Source organism: Oryza sativa, chromosome 1 (genome assembly GCF_034140825.1).
Source record: "Oryza sativa Japonica Group chromosome 1, ASM3414082v1".
Lineage (NCBI taxonomy): Eukaryota > Viridiplantae > Streptophyta > Magnoliopsida > Poales > Poaceae > Oryza > Oryza sativa.
The window spans coordinates 38310476-38331066 of NC_089035.1; the positions used below are offsets into that span (position 1 = coordinate 38310476).

The 20591-nt window shown below is 43.3% G+C and overlaps 4 protein-coding genes, 1 long non-coding RNA gene and 1 other non-coding gene across 6 annotated transcripts; 2 read left to right on the forward strand and 4 right to left on the reverse strand.

Moving 5' to 3' along the window:
• Positions 1-466: 466 nt before the first annotated feature.
• LOC4324929 (UDP-glycosyltransferase 1) lies at positions 467-2251 on the reverse strand. The gene has a single exon (XM_015766838.3). It carries the CDS (start codon positions 2141-2143, stop codon positions 611-613), a length of 1533 nt encoding a protein of 510 aa, XP_015622324.1. The 5' UTR covers positions 2144-2251; the 3' UTR covers positions 467-610.
• A 2450-nt stretch (positions 2252-4701) lies between these two features.
• Positions 4702-7563, reverse strand: LOC4324930 (AUGMIN subunit 7). The gene is made up of 9 exons (XM_015772438.3): positions 7288-7563; positions 7053-7138; positions 6900-6961; positions 6658-6749; positions 6239-6364; positions 6023-6113; positions 5829-5936; positions 5566-5664; positions 4702-5174 (listed from the first exon to the last, which is right to left on the reverse strand). The coding sequence occupies exons 1-9, from the start codon at positions 7419-7421 to the stop codon at positions 4977-4979; spliced, it is 996 nt and encodes a 331-aa protein (XP_015627924.1). The 5' UTR covers positions 7422-7563; the 3' UTR covers positions 4702-4976.
• A 673-nt stretch (positions 7564-8236) lies between these two features.
• Positions 8237-11185, forward strand: LOC4324931 (uncharacterized). The gene is made up of 3 exons (XM_015765682.3): positions 8237-8740; positions 9734-10011; positions 10683-11185. The coding sequence occupies exons 1-3, from the start codon at positions 8377-8379 to the stop codon at positions 10983-10985; spliced, it is 945 nt and encodes a 314-aa protein (XP_015621168.2). The 5' UTR covers positions 8237-8376; the 3' UTR covers positions 10986-11185.
• A 482-nt stretch (positions 11186-11667) lies between these two features.
• Positions 11668-11739, reverse strand: TRNAQ-UUG (transfer RNA glutamine (anticodon UUG)). Its single transcript has one exon. It is a non-coding gene; the product is annotated as a tRNA-Gln (tRNA).
• A 1322-nt stretch (positions 11740-13061) lies between these two features.
• LOC112937602 (uncharacterized) lies at positions 13062-14554 on the reverse strand. Its single transcript, XR_003240240.2, has 2 exons — positions 14139-14554; positions 13062-13258 (listed from the first exon to the last, which is right to left on the reverse strand). It is a non-coding gene; the product is annotated as an uncharacterized lncRNA (long non-coding RNA).
• Positions 14555-14787: 233 nt separating this feature from the next.
• On the forward strand, positions 14788-17650 carry LOC4324933 (photosystem II 22 kDa protein 1, chloroplastic). Its single transcript, XM_015765683.2, has 3 exons — positions 14788-15383; positions 15500-15616; positions 16996-17650. The coding sequence occupies exons 1-3, from the start codon at positions 15186-15188 to the stop codon at positions 17485-17487; spliced, it is 807 nt and encodes a 268-aa protein (XP_015621169.1). The 5' UTR covers positions 14788-15185; the 3' UTR covers positions 17488-17650.
• Positions 17651-20591: the final 2941 nt, after the last annotated feature.

The window sequence follows — 20591 nt, forward strand, 5'->3', positions numbered from 1 at the left end:
CACAGATGTATAAATACATCCTAGCCCATGTCTAAGATGTCTTTGCTCTACAGGAACAATGTGGATATAAAAGTAGTAGTGAATAAACACCTACACAAAATGTGCTTATAAGGTACTCTCTCCGTTTCACAATGTAAGACTTTCTAGCATTGAACGAATATGGACAATGCTAGAAAGTCTTACATTATGAAACATAGGAAGTAATAGTAAAAAGCGCCTATGCATTTTAATTGTAGGATAGAATTTAAACCCAAAAGAATCATTATCCTCTAGGTGATAGCATATACAGATTCATTATATTAGGATATGTCACATTTAGTATTGGTTTTTTTATGGGGGAGTAAAGATTAGAATGCATGTACCAGAAGTGCAATCGTATAAACGTATATTTTTTTAAGAGGAAAAGAGTTATATCTGCAGCCTACCATAGTGTTCTTTACAAATTACATTACTCCGCAATGCAATCTAGCTTATCCAAATTATCGGTTAATAATAATACAGTATACAAATTATACACGCAAAGTGGTCCCCCATCAAAATTGGTTTCCCGCCCAACGGGGCGCTCGAGCGGGAGAATGCCAAAAATAAACTGGGCCATATTGGGCCCATATTAGTCCAGTGGTAGCCCAATGCGTGCCACGACAATCTCGTGGAAGGCCCAAAGTAGTAAAGTCTCAACGGATCGAAGCTCGCGGCCGCCCACGTCCGACAAGAATCGCCGCAGCGCCGCGCGCGACGAGCCGGCGCCGGCGCCGCCGTCCTTCCTCCAGGCCACGGCGGCGGCCTCGCCGTGAGCCGCCACCGACGACCTGAGCCGCTCCCCTTCCTCGGACTCCATCACCAGCCTGATCTTCCCCTCGATCTCCTCCGCCATGACCAGCTCCCCGCGCTGCCAATGCCATCCGGCCACCTCGACGCCGACCCCCATCTCCTCCACCATGAACACCTTGTTCATCCTCTGCTCGGCGTAGAGCGGCCAGCAGAGCATCGGCACGCGCGCCGTGATCCCCTCCGACGCCGAGTTCCACCCGCAGTGCGTCACGAACGCGCCCGTGGACCTGTGGCGGAGCACGTCCGCCTGCGGCGCCCACCGCTCGACGACGAGGCCGTGGCCGCTGGTCCTGGTCCGCTCCAAGAACCCGTCCGGCAGGAGCGCGTCCAGGTCGTCGCCGCCGCCGCGAGGGGCTCGTACCACCCACATGAACCGGTGGCCGGAGTTCTCCAGCCCGGCGGCGATCTCCCTCATCTGCTCCGCCGAGTGGGTGACCGCCCCGGTGCCGCCGAAGCAGAGGAACACCACGCTGCGATCTGGCTGCTCGTCGAGCCACGCCAAGCACTCGTGCCTAGTGTTTTCTTTTCTCTCGTCGTCGTCGTCGTGTCCCACGACCAATGGCCCGACGCAGTACACCGGAGGCACCCTCCTCCTGGGCTCGCCGCCGCCGGTGGCGGGGAGAAACAGCGGGTCACCGAGAGCACCAACCGCCCGAGGCTCGAGCGAAGCGAACGTGTTCACCAGTATGCCGTCGGCGTCCAGCGTCGCGCGGAGCATGCTCACCGTCGCCCTGTACGTCTCGCTCTCCGGGTCCTCGAGCAACTCGGGCATGAGGTGCGACGCCGGCATGGGCGGGACGCCGGGGACGATGAGAGGGGCGTCCCCGAGCTCCTCGAAGCTCGCCGCGCGCGCGCGGAACCACGGGAGGTGGAGGAACACGGCGAGCGCGGAGGCAGTCGACGCGAAGAAGCTGTACGCCGGGATCCCGAGCTCCCTGGCGACGTCGAGCGCCTCGATCGACGGCGCGTCCACGACCACCGCGGCGATGCCGCCGCTTCGGCCTCGCACGCCGGAGCGGAGGAACTCACGGAGGCGCTCGTTGTAGCGTCGCACCATCTCCAGGTACCCGACGATCGTCGTAATGGCGGGAGGGTCATGGATGCGAGGGAGCTTGTGGAAGGTGACCGACGGCTTGGCGGCGGCGGCGACGCGGGCGACGGCGGCGGCGAAGGTGGCGTCTTCGTCCATGGTGACGTGGATGAGCGCGACGGCGACGGCGTAGCCGTGCTCCAGGAGGGCGTCGGCGAGCTGCATCATGGGGACGAAGTGGCTGACGTAGAGGCCCGGGTACAGAACGATGGTCTTGTCCATGGCAGCATGCCTTGCCTTCGATAGTTCGATCTCTAGTTAGCGGCAGGCGCAGTGCAGGACAGTGAACTGATTGCCCAAGTTCTTGCTTGCTGAGGACTGGATGGGAGAAGAATGTAGTACTAGTACTTCGGAGGAAAAGAGCCAAAGAAACGCTCGTCATGGCTGACGAAACAGTTGAAGGAATCAGGTGATTGATCGTGTTCGTGTATGATACACGGTGTATCTGGAATTCTGGATCCGGCTCCGACTCCGGCTCCTGTATCTGTATATGTCAAAAACTGGTGTAAACGAGATCCCTCGACGGTTTGAAAGACAGTTTTGGCTGACGTGATGCTTACGTTTTTTTATTATTTTTCCGGGATCAAATTGTCGCATATGCGCCATGTCAATGTTACGTGGGACGAAGTCCTAATCAAACCAGCCACGCAAACGTCACATCAGTCAAAATCGCCTTTCAAACCGTCGAGGGACTTCGTTTGCACAGATTTTGACAGTTCAGGGACCGGTTGCATCTGATTTTTGGTTTCTAAGAACGAAAATCGGATTTGGTGTAAAGTTAAGGGATCTGAAATGAACTTATTCATTTCTAATAGGGCACATCGCCTTCATTTCAAATGGGCCTCCATGTGCCAGGCCCATATTTCGATTCGAGTGTGGCCTCCATGGACCAATTGAGAAATAAGTTCACTTTAGGTCACTCGTATTGTTGGAGAGTCTAATATTCATTCCAGGACCAATTAAAGTGGCCCATATTGCGGACGCTGAAGCCCAAAGGAGTTGCTCCTATGGTGCGGTTGGAATGGTGGATGGCTGAAGATGCCTCGGAGGTAGAGTAGTATTCTCTCATTCCCAAAATAAACTGGAGTAAGAGCATCTCCAATAGATGACTAAAATTAAACTCCCAAAAATCATGTATTGGGGACAGCCAAAAACATATTTAGCCTAAAATACACCCCCTTCTCCAAGAGAGGACTAAAATTTGGGAGCGCTTCTAGTTGCCCAATATTTGGTTCAGGTTGGTCCTGGTTTTGGAGGTGGCTAAATTTTGGGACCATGCTTAGGAGTCTGTTGGAGGGCTGATTTTCACCAAATTCCTAAAATTTATGTTTTAGTAACCTGTTTAGCATTCTCTTGGAGATGCCCTAACTACCATCTTTAAGGGAGTATCTAAAACAGTGATAAGTTTTTTTTTAAAAAAAATTTAGATATAACTATAGTATAATTGATACGTAATTACATTGTAACTATATTGTAACATAACTATGATATTGGCATAGTTTGGTGGTTTAGTGGTACGTGAGCATTCGACAGATCGTGGGTTCTCAATCCTTGACCACTGCATGCATTGGTTAATTGTTACTCCCTCCGTCCATAAAAAAAACAACCTAGTACTGACACATCCTAATACTATGAATCTAGACATACATCTGTCCGGATTCGTTGTACTAGAATGTGTCACATCTAGTTCTAGAATTGTTTTTTAATGGGACGGAGGGAGTATATCTCCAATTGACGCACACATCTCAAAGCTCATCTAACTGTGAAAAAATCTAGCTGTTCCAATCTTAAATTTTGTCCTAGAGTAAATCAATATCTACCTTCTCATCTATTCTTAAACCGTAAATTGATAAATTTTATTCTTTCAATACTCTTTTCCTATCCACTCATCAATAGTAATAAATTTGTATTAACGTGACATTTTCTCTCTCTACTATTTGTGTACTGAAATTTTAGGGGTTGAGTTTTTTTAGGAAAGACGGAGTACTCCCTCCGTCCCAAAAAAAAGACAAATCCTGCTTTCCGTGCTCAACGTTTGACCGTCCGTCTTATTTGAAAAAATTATGAAAAAAATTAAAAAGACAAGTCACACATAAAATATTAATCATGTTTTATCATCTAACAACAATGAAAATACGAATTATAAAAATTTTCATATAAGACGGACAGTCAAAGTTAAAAAAAAACCCTAGGATTTGTCTTTTTTTTTTTTTTGACAGAGGGAGTAGGTGGTGGGTAGTCCATCGCCCTCAGCTCGTACAATCGTACGCCGGCGGCGTTGTGACGTCCAAAACTGAAACGTCGTGTGGCTGCGATCGGACTGGGAAATGCTTGGTCTTGAACTCTTGAAAGCAAATATGTCAAGCCTGATTATACGTACACAAACACAAGTGCGTGCATCGCTGTGGCTCTGTAGAAATGCAGGCTTTTCCCTTCGTTTATCAGAAGATTCAGAACCATGGTGTCAAGTTTTGAAGATCTGTACACTGAAATTGGCAACCGCCAAAAGATCAAGAAGAGCAAACACAACATACAAGTGTTGGACAATGGACAGTATTGATGAAGGCTAGCTCTTACGGCAGCAGCATCCGGAAAACGAAGCGCCGGGAAGTGGCTCAACGTGCAGGCTGTGACTTGATTCAATTCATCATTGATGTGTCAAATTTAGAACCGTTTTCAGGGGGAAAAAAGGTACATTTGCTTAGCGAAACTTACTACTGTCTAAAGAATCAAAGGGGGAAAAAAAGAAAAAAGAAAAAACATACAAGTACTGCACAAACTTGGGGCCTGTTACGGCTGCACTACTGCGGCTGCGGCCGCCTCGCACATTATTTTGTACAGCGTTGCAGCCGCTGCAACGTGCAGCCGTACACAGCCTTGAAAGAGAGCTCTCGGCATGATATTTCAATATAAGCTAATGTTAAAGTTTTCATCTATGCAGTTACGAACTACAGACACAAGAACACAACGACAATTGGCACAACGGCAATACTACAAGCCACAAAAAGCAAATGATCGACTTGCTACAAGGTTATTCAAGTATCCTGATATCAGGCTACTGTGAATTCAGAGTCTCACCCTGCTCCCGTGCCACAGAAGTTGAAAGGATGGAAAGGCTGTTATTTAAGAATGTAAGTGCAGATTCACAGTCGGAGATAATTTTGGTGACAGATGAAGGCTCATTAGATGCTGAAAGCGATCCTGCAGCCATTGCTGCATACGAATCCCGTAGGCTCCTCAAATTACTAAGGAACTGCACATCACAAATAGGCACTCAAGTCAAGCAATGTTTATATGCTCAGTTTACCAGACAGAAGACAGTAGACACAAGCAAGAAGACCGCACAGAGCTAATCAGTTAAAAAGAATATGAAGTAAAAGAACTCTAGAATTTTTCATTAGTTTAAATGAGAGATGGGTCTATCAATGAACTATCAGATATTATACCATACCATATTAGCATCTTGGTTATTCTGAAATAATCTGATAGCAATACAAGACATACATTGACCACCGGCTAATCAGCTCCTTTTATATTTGTTTTCACCAATTCAAATAACCAGATCATGACACATTGACCATAGAGGGAAGCAAAACTTGAAATGAGCAACAAAATGTCAAATAAACCAAATATTCCGCTAGTACCTTCAAAAGTGTGTTATATGCCTCCAACAAGCGATTAGCAGCTGGACCAAAACCATGCAATTGAGGGACCTCCATCATATGTGTCCAAGGATGAATTTCCTACAATGAAAAGCAATTCTATCATCTAACAAGTAAAACTCAAAACACATAAAGATGGCAACCGTTAGCAGAAAAAGATATCATGTCAAAAATATTTATCTGAACGTACAGCAGAAGTATGGGAAATTGGGAAGAAAAAAGAAACCATTGCATAAGATATTCACCTTAGTGTAGATCATATTGAAGGATTTTACTGTTTCTAGGAACGATTGCAAATGTTCCCTCAGTTTTAACTCTGTCTCGGCATAGTCTTCATTCGGATTATAGTCATACTGAGCAACAGCAATTGTACCATCAGTGTAAATAGCATAGAACATGCTACAGACTATCAAGGTTTATGTGGCTGTTAAGCGCATACCTTAGATGCTAACTCCTGAACCATCAGTTGCAAATTTGACATCTTTTTAGTATACTCGGAGAGCTTCAACTCCAGTTCTGTTATATCAGGCCTGCAAAATGAGAATGACTCAAGATTTGAAGCATACACAGCTGATTTTCAACATCTTACTTTTCCTCTTTTTCTTCAACTGGGAGTACTTACAACCAACAAAATTATCAGATAAGAAGTACTTACAAGGGGTAAATTGATTGTATCTGAACATCTGCAGGAAATAGTTTGCACTCTTCAGAAAATATTTGGGCTTGTTTCTCTGCAATTGAATCTACGAGCAGCACATCTTTTGCCAGCTGCTCATCAACACTACCAAAAAGCAATTTGTTAGGAATTATGTCTCCAATGCACTCATGTTGATCCTAATGGATTATTTGATGTATATGAAAGTTCAGTTTTCTTCAGATATACTTTTATTTTCTTACATGTTTTCTTCAGATATACTTTTATTTTCTTACATTGCTAGAAGCCTAGAACAAAAGTTTCATGAAAAAATAGTACTGAATTATCACAAACTGACAATGTTTATGACTATGTCCTGTATGAATAACATGAAGGGTATTATTTCGTTGCAAATAGAAATAGTCAAGCTTAAAGCCAACCTCCACTCTGGATTGTCAGCATAGCAGCTAGCTTCAACTAGATCAACAATGAGACAGAGAAGCTCTACACGCTCATCGTAGCTACCTCTACCCTGCAATTCGAACAGTTATGAGCACACCAAAGACAATTTAACCCCAAATATATTACTGCCATTCTCACAATTCATAGATCCTGTATAACAGCAGCTAAAATTCAACAACTGTTACCGTATGACACAAACAAGCACACCCATTTCTCTCACCTGAATTGCCTCCGTGTCAACCGAAGGCGTTATACCAAGGAAATTCGCAATCTCGGCCAGGTCTGCACAGTCCCCAGCATTTCAATGTCAGCACCGCACTTTGATCCCAAGAACAACAGCAGTAGTGAAATGTTTGAAACTAAAAAACCTTACGTTGGATCCTGCTGTTCTCCTCGTCGCGGTCGAGGCTATCCCCCTGCCAGTTCTGCTGCGTGAACGGCGATCTGTCGCCTAGGAGCCTCCGCAACAAAGAGAAAACGAAACCCTCAATTTCGAGTTGGGACTGTGAGGGGGAAAAAGAACGCGGACCAAATCTACCCGCAACTGTGCAGCAAGCCTTGCAGATTGAGATGCGGAAATAGGGAATGTGGCGTGGGTGGCCGCGTACCGGAAGAAGAGCCACTCGAGGAGGCGGTAGCGCTCGACGCCGGCGAAGAGGAGGGACTGGGCGGGGGCGTTGGCCCGCGGGTAGGCCAGCACCGCCAGCTTCCGCTGGATCTCCTCCATCTGCTTCGACGCCATGGCGAGAGCCCTCCCACTCTTCCTCGCTTCCCCACCTCGCCGCGCCGCGCCGGCCGAGGCTGCCGCTGCTGGTGGTGGTGGTGGGGATCGAGCCGCTCGCTTCGACGGAGACAACCCAACGAGCGAGATGGTGTCAAGATTTGCAAATTCTCAAAATCGAATTTGTTTTTATATTTCCCTTACTGTCGTTTCAAATTCTGAAGGTGTCTGGAACTTACCTGTAGCATTTGTAAATTTACCACTGTTTTTTAAAATTTATGAGCTGTTCAGATGGTATGCACTTTCAACCCTTCTAAAATTTGTCATTGTCAAATTTTAACACATTTTGGCACTATCAAATCAAATTTTGGTAGTGTTGGTTGTGTTTAGTTTGTTAACTTATCAAAATTTGTAAAACAATTTTTTAGGAGTAGAAACTTATCGAATTACCAAAATTTGGTAGGGTAGCATTGATAAGTATTTCTTCCGTTTCATATTATAAGTCGTTTGATTTTTTTTATTCAAACTTGGTTAAGTTTGGCTAAGTCTAAAAAAAAAGTTTTAGTAACATTTAAAATATCAAATTAATTTCATTAAATCTAACATTAAATATATTTTGATAAATATGTTTGTTTTAGGTTGAAAATACTGATATATTTTTCTATAAACTTAGTAAAACTTAAAAGAAGTTTAATTAAAAAAGAGTCAAACGACTTATAATATGAAACGAAGAGAGTATGTGTTTGGTTTATAGTCTAACCAAAACTTGACTCTTTTGGTGTAGTTAAAAGTGGCAACATAATAAACAAACCCTATAACGATGTCACTCGAATGATAATTCTAGGGATATTTTTATAATTTTCTAGTAACAATCTCTCAACAAGGATTTAAACCATTAGCAAATGTACAAATGCCTTAATTTATATACTTTGGGCTGGGGCCCACATGTCAGTGATAAGGCCAGCAATAATAAAAGATGCCGGCATCAACCGCGTGGGCCGCGCGTCTCGCCGAGGGAGGGGAAGAGGGAACGGAGTCTATCGTGCGGTGCGGTTCTCCGCTCGCCACGACGACGACGAGCCCCATGCCTCCTCCGCCCCATCGCGGCGGCGGCGGCGGCCGCGACACGAGCGCGTTCTTCGCGGCGACGCTGGTGCTGTGGGCGGTGTCGGTGGGGTTCGAGATCGGCGCGCGCGGGCGGCGGGAGCTGGCGCCCGTGGCCGCAGGGTTTGCCTTCTTCCAGGCCGCCAGCGCCGCCGTGCGCGCCGCCGTCTCCCGCGACCCGCTCTTCGTCAACACCGCCGTTTCGCTCCTGCACTCCTCGCTCACGTCGGCCTCCGGTCTGGCCTCTCCCTCACCCCCCAAACCCCCCACTTTTGGTTCCGTGGCTTTCCCTATTCCCGTGCTTAGGATCCATCGGATACACGAAATCGTACGCTCTGTTCCAACATTACGCTAGTTTGAGGACATAGACGCGCGTGGAGGATTAAACAGTAGGTAAACTAGATGATGTTGATGCTTGATGCTTTGGTTCAGTACTAGGGAACGGGAAGCAGCATGGAATATGTAATCCTACTGTATAGTGCTAGTTTTAGTGCTGCTTCTGTGGGCCAAAGTGGTAATGCAAAATCTACTAATTTGTCTTCATTTAAGCTCTTTTTGGTTGGAACTGTCCAAGATAGCTTACATCCCACATTACTTAGTATATGTTGATTCCAAGAGGTGGTGTGCTTCCAAGTAGCTGGCAGCCAACAGGCTTGGAAACATTTCCATTTCTTCACCAAAAAAACATCTTCTGTTTAACATAGGACTGTCTTTTCCCCCGTTTTGTATTGGAATATACTCAAACCTCTGCAACAATCTAATGTTACTCGAATGTGAAATTGAGTATAAGGAATGATATAAATTGTGGTCATCGTACCCTTTTGTATCAGCATATAGTCGCTTACGTTACCTCTGCAACAGCCTATGACTATGTTACTCTAATGTGAACTCGAGTATGTGGAATGATATAAATTGTGCTCAGCAAAGAAGGGGACTGGCTTGTCGTGGCCATGACTTGTGCGTACTAATTTATATGACAATAGCCGTCCTACTATTTTTTCATGACACTTCTTGGGCACATAATTATGACTAGCAAGGGTGTTGTACAAAACTGCTAGCCTCTAAACAAAAAAACTATACGTGTTAAAAAATACCATCTTATCTTGGTGAATACGTGGACTTAGTTTCATCCATTAACTCCACCAAATGTTATTTCTAATTCTTATGCCTGTAAATCAGCTTTATCCCGTATGTCTTCCATTCCTGACTGGATGCTGTTGTATTTGCAGTTATCTTTGTTCTTGTCAACCGATGGCATAATAAGGACCTCAAGAACATGTTTGAGCATGAAGAATTGTTTGGTGGCAGTTGGGTTGGAGCATATTCTGCTCTGTGCTTTTCTTGTGGCTATTTTGCTTATGATCAATTAGATATGCTTCGTTACCGACTGTACAGTGGACGGATTCCTGGAATTCTCATGCACCACCTGATTCTGCTCATTTGCTTTACACTAGCTCTGTATCGGAATGTGACGATCAACTACCTAATTCTAACTCTTGTATGCGAGGTACGCCTAGCTCTTCTCATTCTTGGGCACTCTAGTTGTGTAGACAAAGTTCATCTTTTTGGCAATTCAGACAAATTTTGAATTTTTGACCCCACCTTTTAACCAGGATAAACTAATTTGCTCACTTATCACTCAAAGGGATAGATTTGTGTTTCAGTATAAGGAGTCTCTATTGCACAAATTTTAGCCTTCATTACAACCAGGCAACCAGCTATCCATCTTGGTGGCAGCTTGTCTCAAGTGTGACATATTCAGTAGTTGTTTGTAAAAATCATTTTGTATCTCTGCCCTTTGCACAAAAGGTGCAAGCTCATGTAATACATATTTGATATAACCTTCATGTCTAACTAATTGTTACTGAGATTGAATTGATGGCGTGTAGGGTTGTATATGATATTAGAGGCTTAGAGCTGTTTTTGCAAAGAATACTTTGTTGGTAAATAACTGTACAGACTGTCTTTTACTCTATTAAGTTGCTAGAGAATATAAGGAAACTGTTCATGTCTTAAGAACATGGGAATAAGCCTCTATCAGAGTAAGTACTTCAGTTCATCTCTACTGCTGCAAGTATTGTTAATAATTATTTGTTTAGGGTGGTGGCGTTGTCTTTAGTTGTAATGACTTACCTGGAGTTAGTACACAGCACATACTGACCAAGTTTATGATTACAGCTGCACTCCGTATTTTTGCACATAAGGAAATTGAGGCGAATGGCTGGATTTCGGGATTACAACAGAAAAATTGTGAAACTGGAATGGGTCCTCAACTGGACTACATTTGTATCAGCAAGGGTGGCATGCCACATACTGATTACATACAAACTGATCATTGATGCCCACAAGTTTGATAGTGGAATTGAGCTTCCACTAGCTCTTTTTGGCATGGCAGGAATGAATCTGCTCAACATATTTTTAGGACTTGATCTATTAAAAGCTTACACGCTCGAGAGAAATCAGCAGACACATCAGGACTGAGTGTGCCTCTACTGATGTGGTACTCCAAAAGTTTTGGCAAGTTGTAGTCAAACAACAATTAATATAGATCAGCAGACAGAGGTATGTCAATGTGTTATTGGCCTCTACGTTCGGTAGAAACTAGTAATGATGTACTATATTATGTGTTCTGAACTCATTATAAGATCTCTACCAGCAAATGATTCTTTGCTATTGTGCTACTATTTGTATATTGCGTTTCATTTATCATCATATGCAGACAACCTGGATACAACATCGTTGCTCATATTACAGGTAGAAAACGAACAAAATTAAATGGCATTGTGTGCCATCCCGTTTTGTTTTAAAGCTTCGCCTAAATCCTAATGTATTTTAGTGTCTCGCTGTGATTGAATTGTTTCCACTAACTGTTGCATCATTTGCACTCTTGTAGTACTTCATGTACACTCTTCTCTTTAAAACGAGACTGAAATATACACTGATGTATCATATCCTTTTCTCCTGAATCTTGTTGACTCAAAGTAGCTCATTCTATCACGAGTACTTATCTTCAGCAAGAACATCTTTTCATTTTTCTTGTTCCTGGATGTAATTTGGAGCTAAATTGTTTTGAGTACTACTAATATTTACCAGGAACCATTTTTGTTACTCCTGAATCTGGTGGCTTGGGGGTAAATTGCATACATTAGCAATAAAAAAAAGTAGGTCCCACCGGGATTCGAACCCAGGTCGCCAGATTCAAAGTCTGGAGTGCTAACCACTACACCATGGAACCGGTTGTTGCATGTGGTCCGTCGATGGTGATACTTCTGTCTTTTACTGAAGATCAGTAACAAAGGGAAGTATACTAGTTGAAACCCACATGTTCATTTGTGGGCATCCATCTGCTAGGCACTTCAATTAAACAAAAACACGGGAATATCCAACGAATCCTCTTCTCCACATTCCCGTACTTTTTTGTGCTGAATCGAATTTCCTGACGCCATATAAAAAAACGAATTTCCTGACATATCTCAGGAAAAAAAAAAGGTAATACTCGAGAGTCGATAACATCCTCCTAGACTCCTACGGCGTGGCACACAGTTCACTAAAATCCAGGCAACACAAGTACACAACACGCAGAGTCACACATATGCTTGGAGTTGGAGCACTTTTCCAGGAGTCCGGCTCAGGTGCAGGGAACCCTGCACATAGTAATATACAGGCCAAATCAAATCGCGACACCTGTACACAAGGTAGGTCCACCCAATCAACCAAGTAACAATGTAAACGGAGGTTTAACCACGATCCCACAAAATCAGGTAACAGAACCATTCACCCGCGAAATACTTTGACGTCGCGCGCGACGCCGCACAGAGTTTCTTTCCTCTTTCTCTGTTCTTCTGTACTGCTAGATCTCTAAAATTAGATTGGTGATTCTTGATAGAGATCAGTGTCCTCGTGAAGCAAGACGCATGGCGGAAGCCCCAGTCCACCCTTCATCTTCAAAGAGTATGTTAATTGTCCATAAACTTGGCAAGACCCGATTAGTTTGTCTCAATCTCTGCCATAAGTTATCTGCTAATTGTTATTAAATTAGATTGGTTTCACCTATATATGGTGAATAGGATTTTATATTGTTCCTTGCATGTTAAACTAGCATATACACAATAATGATCACGTTATACTTATTCTTATATTTAGATCATGAAAAAGAAGACGTGGGAGACACGAATATAAGCAGTACTGATGATGCTTGTGTGCAAAAGTTAGAGCCAGTAATTGGCATGGAATTTGATGATGAAGATATAGCATATGAGTTCTACAATCGGTATGCTGGAGATGTTGGCTTTAGCATTAGAAAGTTTTGGCATGATAAATCTTCAACAAATGTGATTCGCACAAAAAAATTTGTGTGCTCAAGGGAGGGGTTCAATAAGAGGAATACTTCAGATGCATGCCAACGGAAGCGAGCTGATACAAGAGTTGGTTGTATGGCAGAGATGACCATTAAGATCACTCCTACTGGAAAATATGCTATAGCTAGCTTTTCTAACACGCATAACCATGAACTCATAACTCCTAGCAAGGCCCATTTGTTACGTTCTCAGAGAAGAATGACAGAAGCTCAAAAAGCTCAAATTGACATCTTGAATGATTCAGGTGTTAGACCCAAAGAAGGCCATGAGGTGATGAGTAGGCAAGCAGGTGGGCGGCAAAGTCTTACATTTACCAGAAAAGATTATAAAAATTATCTCCGATCAAAGCGCATGAAATCTATCCAAGAAGGGGATACGGGTGCCATTCTTCAGTACCTACAGGACAAGCAAATGGAAAACCCTTCATTCTTCTATGCAATACAAGTAGATGAAGATGAGATGATGACTAATATATTTTGGGCAGATGCAAGATCAGTATTGGATTTTGATTATTTGGGTGATGTCATATGCTTTGACACAACATACAGGACAAATAATTATGGTAGGCCATTTGCTCTTTTTGTTGGTGTAAACCATCACAAGCAAACAGTTGTTTTTGGAGCAGCGTTACTGTATGATGAAACAACATCAACATTTGAATGGTTATTTGAAACTTTCAAAAGAGCCATGTCAGGCAAAGAACCAAGGACAATATTAACTGATCAATGTGCAGCCATCATTAATGCTATTGGGACTGTCTTTCCCAACTCAACTCATCGTCTCTGCGTTTGGCATATGTACCAAAATGCTGCGGTACATTTGAGTCACATTTTCCAAGGTTCAAAAACATTTAAGAATGATTTTGGCAAGTGTGTTTTTGATTTTGAAGAAGTTGATTAGTTCATATCAGCATGGAACAAGATGATAGAGGAGTACAATTTGAATGATAACCAATGGTTACATCATTTATTTGAGATCAAGGAGAAGTGGGCTTTAGTTTATGGTCGGCAAACATTCTGTGCAGATATGAAATCCACACAGAGAAGTGAGAGTCTCAATGCCCTGCTGAAATATATGCAACATATGGATTGGTTCTTGAAATTTTCTTTTATTTATATAGAGCAAACACTCAGGCACAAAATTGGGCTTTTTTTACATCTCGATCTGCAGTTCAATGTCATTAATATTTCCATTTGCAATCTAAACAATATATCTATGCTTATGGTGTGTATACATTATAGTACAAGAAAAAATTATTAAGCAGTTAGACATTAACCTGTGACAGGCTTGGTCGATCCAGAGCAAGCCCAACCTAATCCATCAGGACTGCATGACCTCTCCCTGCTCTAAGTCTCCATGGCGACCACGGCTCCTTCCGCCGGCCACTCTCCCACGGTGAGCGATGCGACCTCCTCAGGACGCCCCACGGCAAGTGCGCAAGCCTGTAGTGGCACCCGGCAAGCACCGCCGCCCCACCCCGGCGGCCTGCCTCGAGACCGTCGTCCTCTTCGATGGCCCATGGTGAGCACCACTTCCCAGCCAACGGCAGGTGTGCAGGCACATTTGCAGCAGCTGGCAATGGCGTGGTAAGCATTGACCTCGCTCCCGACAGCTTGCCTTGAGAGTATGGCGCCATGTGCAAGATCTTTTGGATGTGCTTTCACTGCTTTGTGATGCAGTTCAGGAGTGGTTGAGGAAAGAGAAGGCTGGAGAGGAAAGGGGATTTTTTTATGGGAGTGAGAAGGGGATTACCAACAGGAAAGAGAAATCCAGATAACAGAAGTTAACGTGATGCCTTGTGCCGTTTAGTCCTCGTTAAACCTCCGTTGCATGCGTAATTAAGTAGGGCCACCCTGGACAGGTGTCGCAATTTGATTTGGCCTGTATATTATTATGTGCAGGGTTCCCTGCACCTGAGCCGGACTCCTTTTCCAGTGACGCGTGCAGTTTACCAACCACCTGCTCTTCTCGGCCAGTTCGCTGCGGACCTCCAAAACCCAAGCGGAGATGATCGCGCACCGTGTCAGCGCGTCGCGGCCATAGAAGGGATTCGGGGAGACGTGGCCGCCCGCGCGCCCGTCGCGCACCCTATCCTCGCCGCGCGCCCGCCGGCCAATCGCCACCCCTGAATCCACAGCCACGCCACGCGGCCCATGCCTACGCCTCCCACCCGCCACAGGATCTCCCTCTCACGCGCGCGCGATCTCATAAAAACCTCGCCACCTCGATCGGTGAGGTAGCACGAGGCGGCCTGAGCTGAACACCGCATCAGCAGCAGCAAGCAGCTAATCGCGCACGTACGCACACCGCGACCCGGGGCGAGATGGCGCAGTCGATGCTGGTGTCGGGAGCCAATGGCACGGTGGCCGCCGCGAGCACCAGCAGGCTGCAGCCCGTGCGGCCGACGCCGTTCTCGCGGCTCGTGCTGTCGCAGCCGTCGTCGTCGCTGGGGCGCGCGGTGTCCGTCAAGACGGTGGCGCTGTTCGGCAGGTCCAAGACCAAGGCCGCGCCCGCAAGAAAGGTTGGAATTTGGATGGATGAATGCAAGCTAAACTAAGCTAAGCTAAGCTCGCGTTTGTTTTAGTCTTATGTTTGATGGTGCTAACTATTTTGTAACGTGTCAACGTGTGTATGTAGGCTGAGCCGAAGCCAAAGTTCAAGACCGAGGACGGCATCTTCGGCACGTCCGGTGGGATCGGTTTCACCAAGGAGAACGAGCTGTTCGTCGGGCGTGTCGCCATGCTCGGGTTTGCCGTAAGTAGACCTTTCTTGGCCTTCTAGTTATTTGGTATGCATCATTTCTTGCCATCTTGGTACGTACCTGTGCGTTCGGGTTTGGGTTAGCTAGCTAGCAAGAGCACAAGCTTAAACGTCAAAAGTTTTGTGGTTAACGGAAGCACTTTACCCGGGAGCGTCATCCTTTATTCTATAAAGGGTCACATGTTGCATAGGTAGATTTGCTTCCAACTACTTTTTTTTAAAAAAAAATTATAGTTTTTGTCATATATTTTACTTTGAATTTTCTGTGCACATAAAAATGCTATATTTCTCCTTAGCAAATATTGCTACTTTTATTTTATTTTTCAGTCCGAGTTTTGACAGCGACATTGTTTAATCTAGGCCAGTTAGCAACTCACATGTATACCACACACATAACTAATGAATTATCTGGATTTAGTAATATAGGTATTGTAGGTTTTAAAAAATTCGTCTTTCGAGCAGATATATTGTTTAATGAGTAAATTTTAGAGAACTATAAATTTAGTGACTAAATTATCAGCTTGTTGTAACGTTAGTGACATATTATATTTCAGTTTAGGAAGAAGAGGGGATTTCTGAAAAAAAAAGAATGAATCTCCTTCCTGCAGCAATAACAAAGAAAATCATTATAAATCTACAACTACGTGAACAACCTAACGTTAATCCTGCTGAAACGCCGCTCAGTCGGTGCACCTGAGTCAAAACCTCATTCCAAGGTAGGGCAAATGGCCATTTCATCTTCCCCTTTGCCCTTTTTAGCTTGATGGGTTTTAACCTCGGTGCACCAACCGAGTGCGAGTAGCATTCTAGTCGGAACAAACGGAACAATTAGTTTCAGGCCGATTTTAGTTACAAACTTTTTCTTCAAACTTTTAACTTTTCTATCACATCAAAACTTTCCTATACAAATAATCTTACAACTTTTCCGTCACATCGTTCCAATTTCAACTATAAACTTTTAAGTTTAGCGTGAACTAAACACACCCCTAGTGGAGTCGAACCAAAGTGATGCACTTAGTTGTCGGCCGATGTGGCATGCTGCTACGATGCACATCTTGACATTGACGTGTCATGAAGACATGTTCCTCCATCTTGCCACACTATATACTACCTCTATGACACGCGATGTCCATGTATCAATAATATTACTAGGATGTATATGATGTTACAGATTTGTGATATTTTTTTTCTTTTATTACTGTAACAAACTAAAACTGGTTGTAAATGTTGTAGCACTTAGATAGTTTAGTCACTAAATTTACAGTGCTTTAAAATTTACTCTCGTTTAATAATTTGTATAGTGTACATGCATGACTAGCACAATCGATCGTTGAGTCATACCAACCTGATGCAAAAGCGCTCAAACTGTGCAGGCGTCGATCCTGGGTGAGGCCATCACCGGGAAGGGAATCCTGGCGCAGCTGAACCTGGAGACGGGGATCCCGATCTACGAGGCGGAGCCCCTCCTCCTCTTCTTCATCCTCTTCACCCTCCTCGGCGCCATCGGCGCGCTCGGCGACCGCGGCAGCTTCGTCGACGACCAGCCGGTGACGGGCCTCGACAAGGCCGTCATCGCCCCGGGCAAGGGCTTCCGCTCCGCGCTGGGCCTCAGCGAGGGCGGCCCGCTGTTCGGCTTCACCAAGGCCAACGAGCTGTTCGTCGGCCGGCTCGCGCAGCTCGGCATCGCCTTCTCCATCATCGGCGAGATCATCACCGGCAAGGGCGCCCTCGCGCAGCTCAACATCGAGACCGGCGTCCCCATCAACGAGATCGAGCCGCTCGTCCTCTTCAACGTCGTCTTCTTCTTCATCGCCGCCATCAACCCCGGCACCGGCAAGTTCGTCAGCGACGACGACGAAGAGTAGAATTACGAGGATCGATCGATCTACCGAGGTTTCGCCGCCATTGTTGTGCTTGCGCATCATTGAGACTTTCTTTCAAGTGTATATGTACTGTGTACGTGTAGGTGTAAAGACGTACCTTGTTTAATTAGTTGTTAATTAATGCCCATGGAGAAAATTAACGTGAGATTTAGCTACTTGCTGCGGTAAATCTAATTGGAGATGCCTCTCCAATTAGTCTTAACCAGAGACATCCAATTAGTCTTAACCAGAGACACCCATACTTTAGGAGTTTTGGTTGCTATTAATCCATTGAGCATCTATGCTTGAAATAAAATTATCTCTTAAATTACTCATCCGATTTACAATACGATTACACCGTTGTGTTCGTAATAATTAAATCTTTATAACAAGATCTCACATGATTATATTTTGATGAAAAATCACAAATTACTTTTATGATATGTCTAAATTACTTTTAAATTTCAATAAGTTATTTCTTAGACATATAAAAGTAAATTCAGTAAAGCCTAAAAGTAATTTACATATAGAAGTAACTTATAAGAAAAGAAAGTAACTTTAATTTATGCCTTTTTTCATTGAACGGATTTTATATATATATATATATATATATATATATATATATATATATATATATATATATATATATATATATATATATATATATATATATATATATATATATATTATATAAAAGTTACTTTTAGATTTGATTAAAATACTTTTTATACATTCATGATGCTCTGAGGTGATTACTTTCTAGATAGAGTCATGTTTTTATCTCTACAATAGATTTACTTCAAATGACATGCTAAAGTTACATTCGTTTTGTTCTAAGTTACTTCTATAATATATGTAAATTACTTTTAGATTTTACTGAATTTACTTTTATATATCCAAGAAGTATCTTAGTGAAATCTAAAAGTAATTTAAACATATCATAAAAGTAATTTGTGATTTTTCATCAAAATATAATCATGTGAGATCTTGTTGTAAAGATTTAATTGTTACGAACACAACGGTGTAATCGGATCGTAGATCGAATGAGTAGTTTAAGAGAAAATTGTATTTGAAGTATAGGTGGATGGTGCCTCTTATAGATAGAGTTGTAGTTGGCTTAGATAAACCAGCTACCACTAGTAGTTGTGTTAGTTGTGTAGTTACGTCCTATTTGCTGAGACTGATTAAACCCGTATGCGTGTGGTCTGAGACCACCGGCGTTCCGGTCGCCGGTGAACCTCGCCGGCGTTTCGGCCGATGGCACACATGGGCCCATATGCAGGCCGCAGCCCATTTAAGCCCAAGTAAAGAGGCCTCTTTTCTTTCTCCATTTTTGGGCCCAATCTGTTATTGCATAAACTTAACTTAAGCCCATACGTATTCCAATCAGAAAATTATTAGAGAAGAGAAATACTGGAACTGACGCGTCTTGCGTTGTCTTGGCTTCACAAATCAACAAAGATCGGCAGCTGCATCAACATGCCTGACACGGCACGCATGTTATTTTTGTTGGTTGCGATTAGATGTTAATTGATTTTTCTGCGATTGAATGTAATTACTTGACCCCGTCCGTATAATCACACGCACATAGAATAGAATGGTTATGCGTATACGAAGATGAGAAAGGAAGATACGGTCCAAAGAAATTCACAAGCAATTGAAAACAAACGAATATTTTTCAAGGAGCAGATCTCTGTTGCTTCCTTTTCTTCTCTGTTGAAAAGGGAAGGGAATGTTCTCTCTTTATGTCAACGCTTATCTGACGACAAAGTGGATTGGATATCAACACTAGCTCACGGCAAGGTTAACATAACATTTAATATATGTTTCACTCTTAGCTGATTAGGTAGTGTTTGGCTAATGGGTTTGAGAAATGATTTCCAACCCACCAAAAGACATCTTTAAATCCTAACCATTTATTTTCCCTTTTTCATTTAATCCTAACCCTTCATTCATTTCTCAATCCCAATCCCACTCCCCATTTCCTATTATCCAAACACACCCTTAGTGCTTTGAATAATATTAACCCTATCTAAAAGTGACCCTGTAGCTAGCTTAGCTAAAAGGAGGCCCTGATGAATCATTCCATTGCGAGCTGAGCTGAGCTGAAAAGATGTGTACCCGCTTTGATATATGCCATCCTGCTCCATGACACAATCAGAAATTATATCCATGCATATTCTAATACTCCTCCCGATTTCTTTTAGTTCAGGTCCAAACTGCCAAAAGAGAAAGACAGATCAAACTAATTCTTCATTTAATCAAATAAGAGGAAAGGCTTGTGGTGCACACATACTGCATAGCCCAACTGTTGCTTCGCTGTGGGTTAGCCTTTGAGAGGTTTCATTTTGCTTCCTTTCCCTCAGGTTTGGCTAAGGACCTGCTTGCTTTGTAGTTAGGGGATCTGATTGTCTAAGTGTATACCTAATGCATCACGTATGAATTGTGAAATTTAATTAATCGGGTATGTGTACGTACGATCCATGTCTCCAGGGCCTACTGATAGGTGATTGATGAGGATGCACGGCTCCTGCTCGTAAAGTATACTGATATTGCGACCGGTTGATAAGTTGGATACTTGGATCCAATTGTCCGCAGTTCGCAGAATGCAAACTAGTACTATCAATTAATTTAAACAGTAGTACTTACTTTGTAGTAGTAAGTTGTAACACTAGGTTTATTTCTTTTCAGCTACAGGCTAAGCTTATTGTGGATGTGTCTTTTAAATTGTTAAACGGCGTAAAAAAATATATAAGGTTCTAAAAAAACTAAATCATTTTTAAAATTTGTAATAGTTAATAACCATAACCTAATTAAGGAACCATACTGTTTCGCATACTCAAGCAAAACGTTGTTACGAATTCAGCCAAGCTCAAAAAATATGATCTACTTAGGATATTTGTTGTGTTACATAATACTCCCTCCATTCTAAAATATAACAACCTACTATAGAATAGAGCACATGATATTCAGATTCATAGTATTAGTATATATCCCATCCCGTACTACGTAGCTATATTTTGAGACAAAGGAAGCTAGTCTACCTTAAGGAAAAACAATATTTTTTGAGAAAATTATTTATGCACCATTGGAATTTCATCCAATCT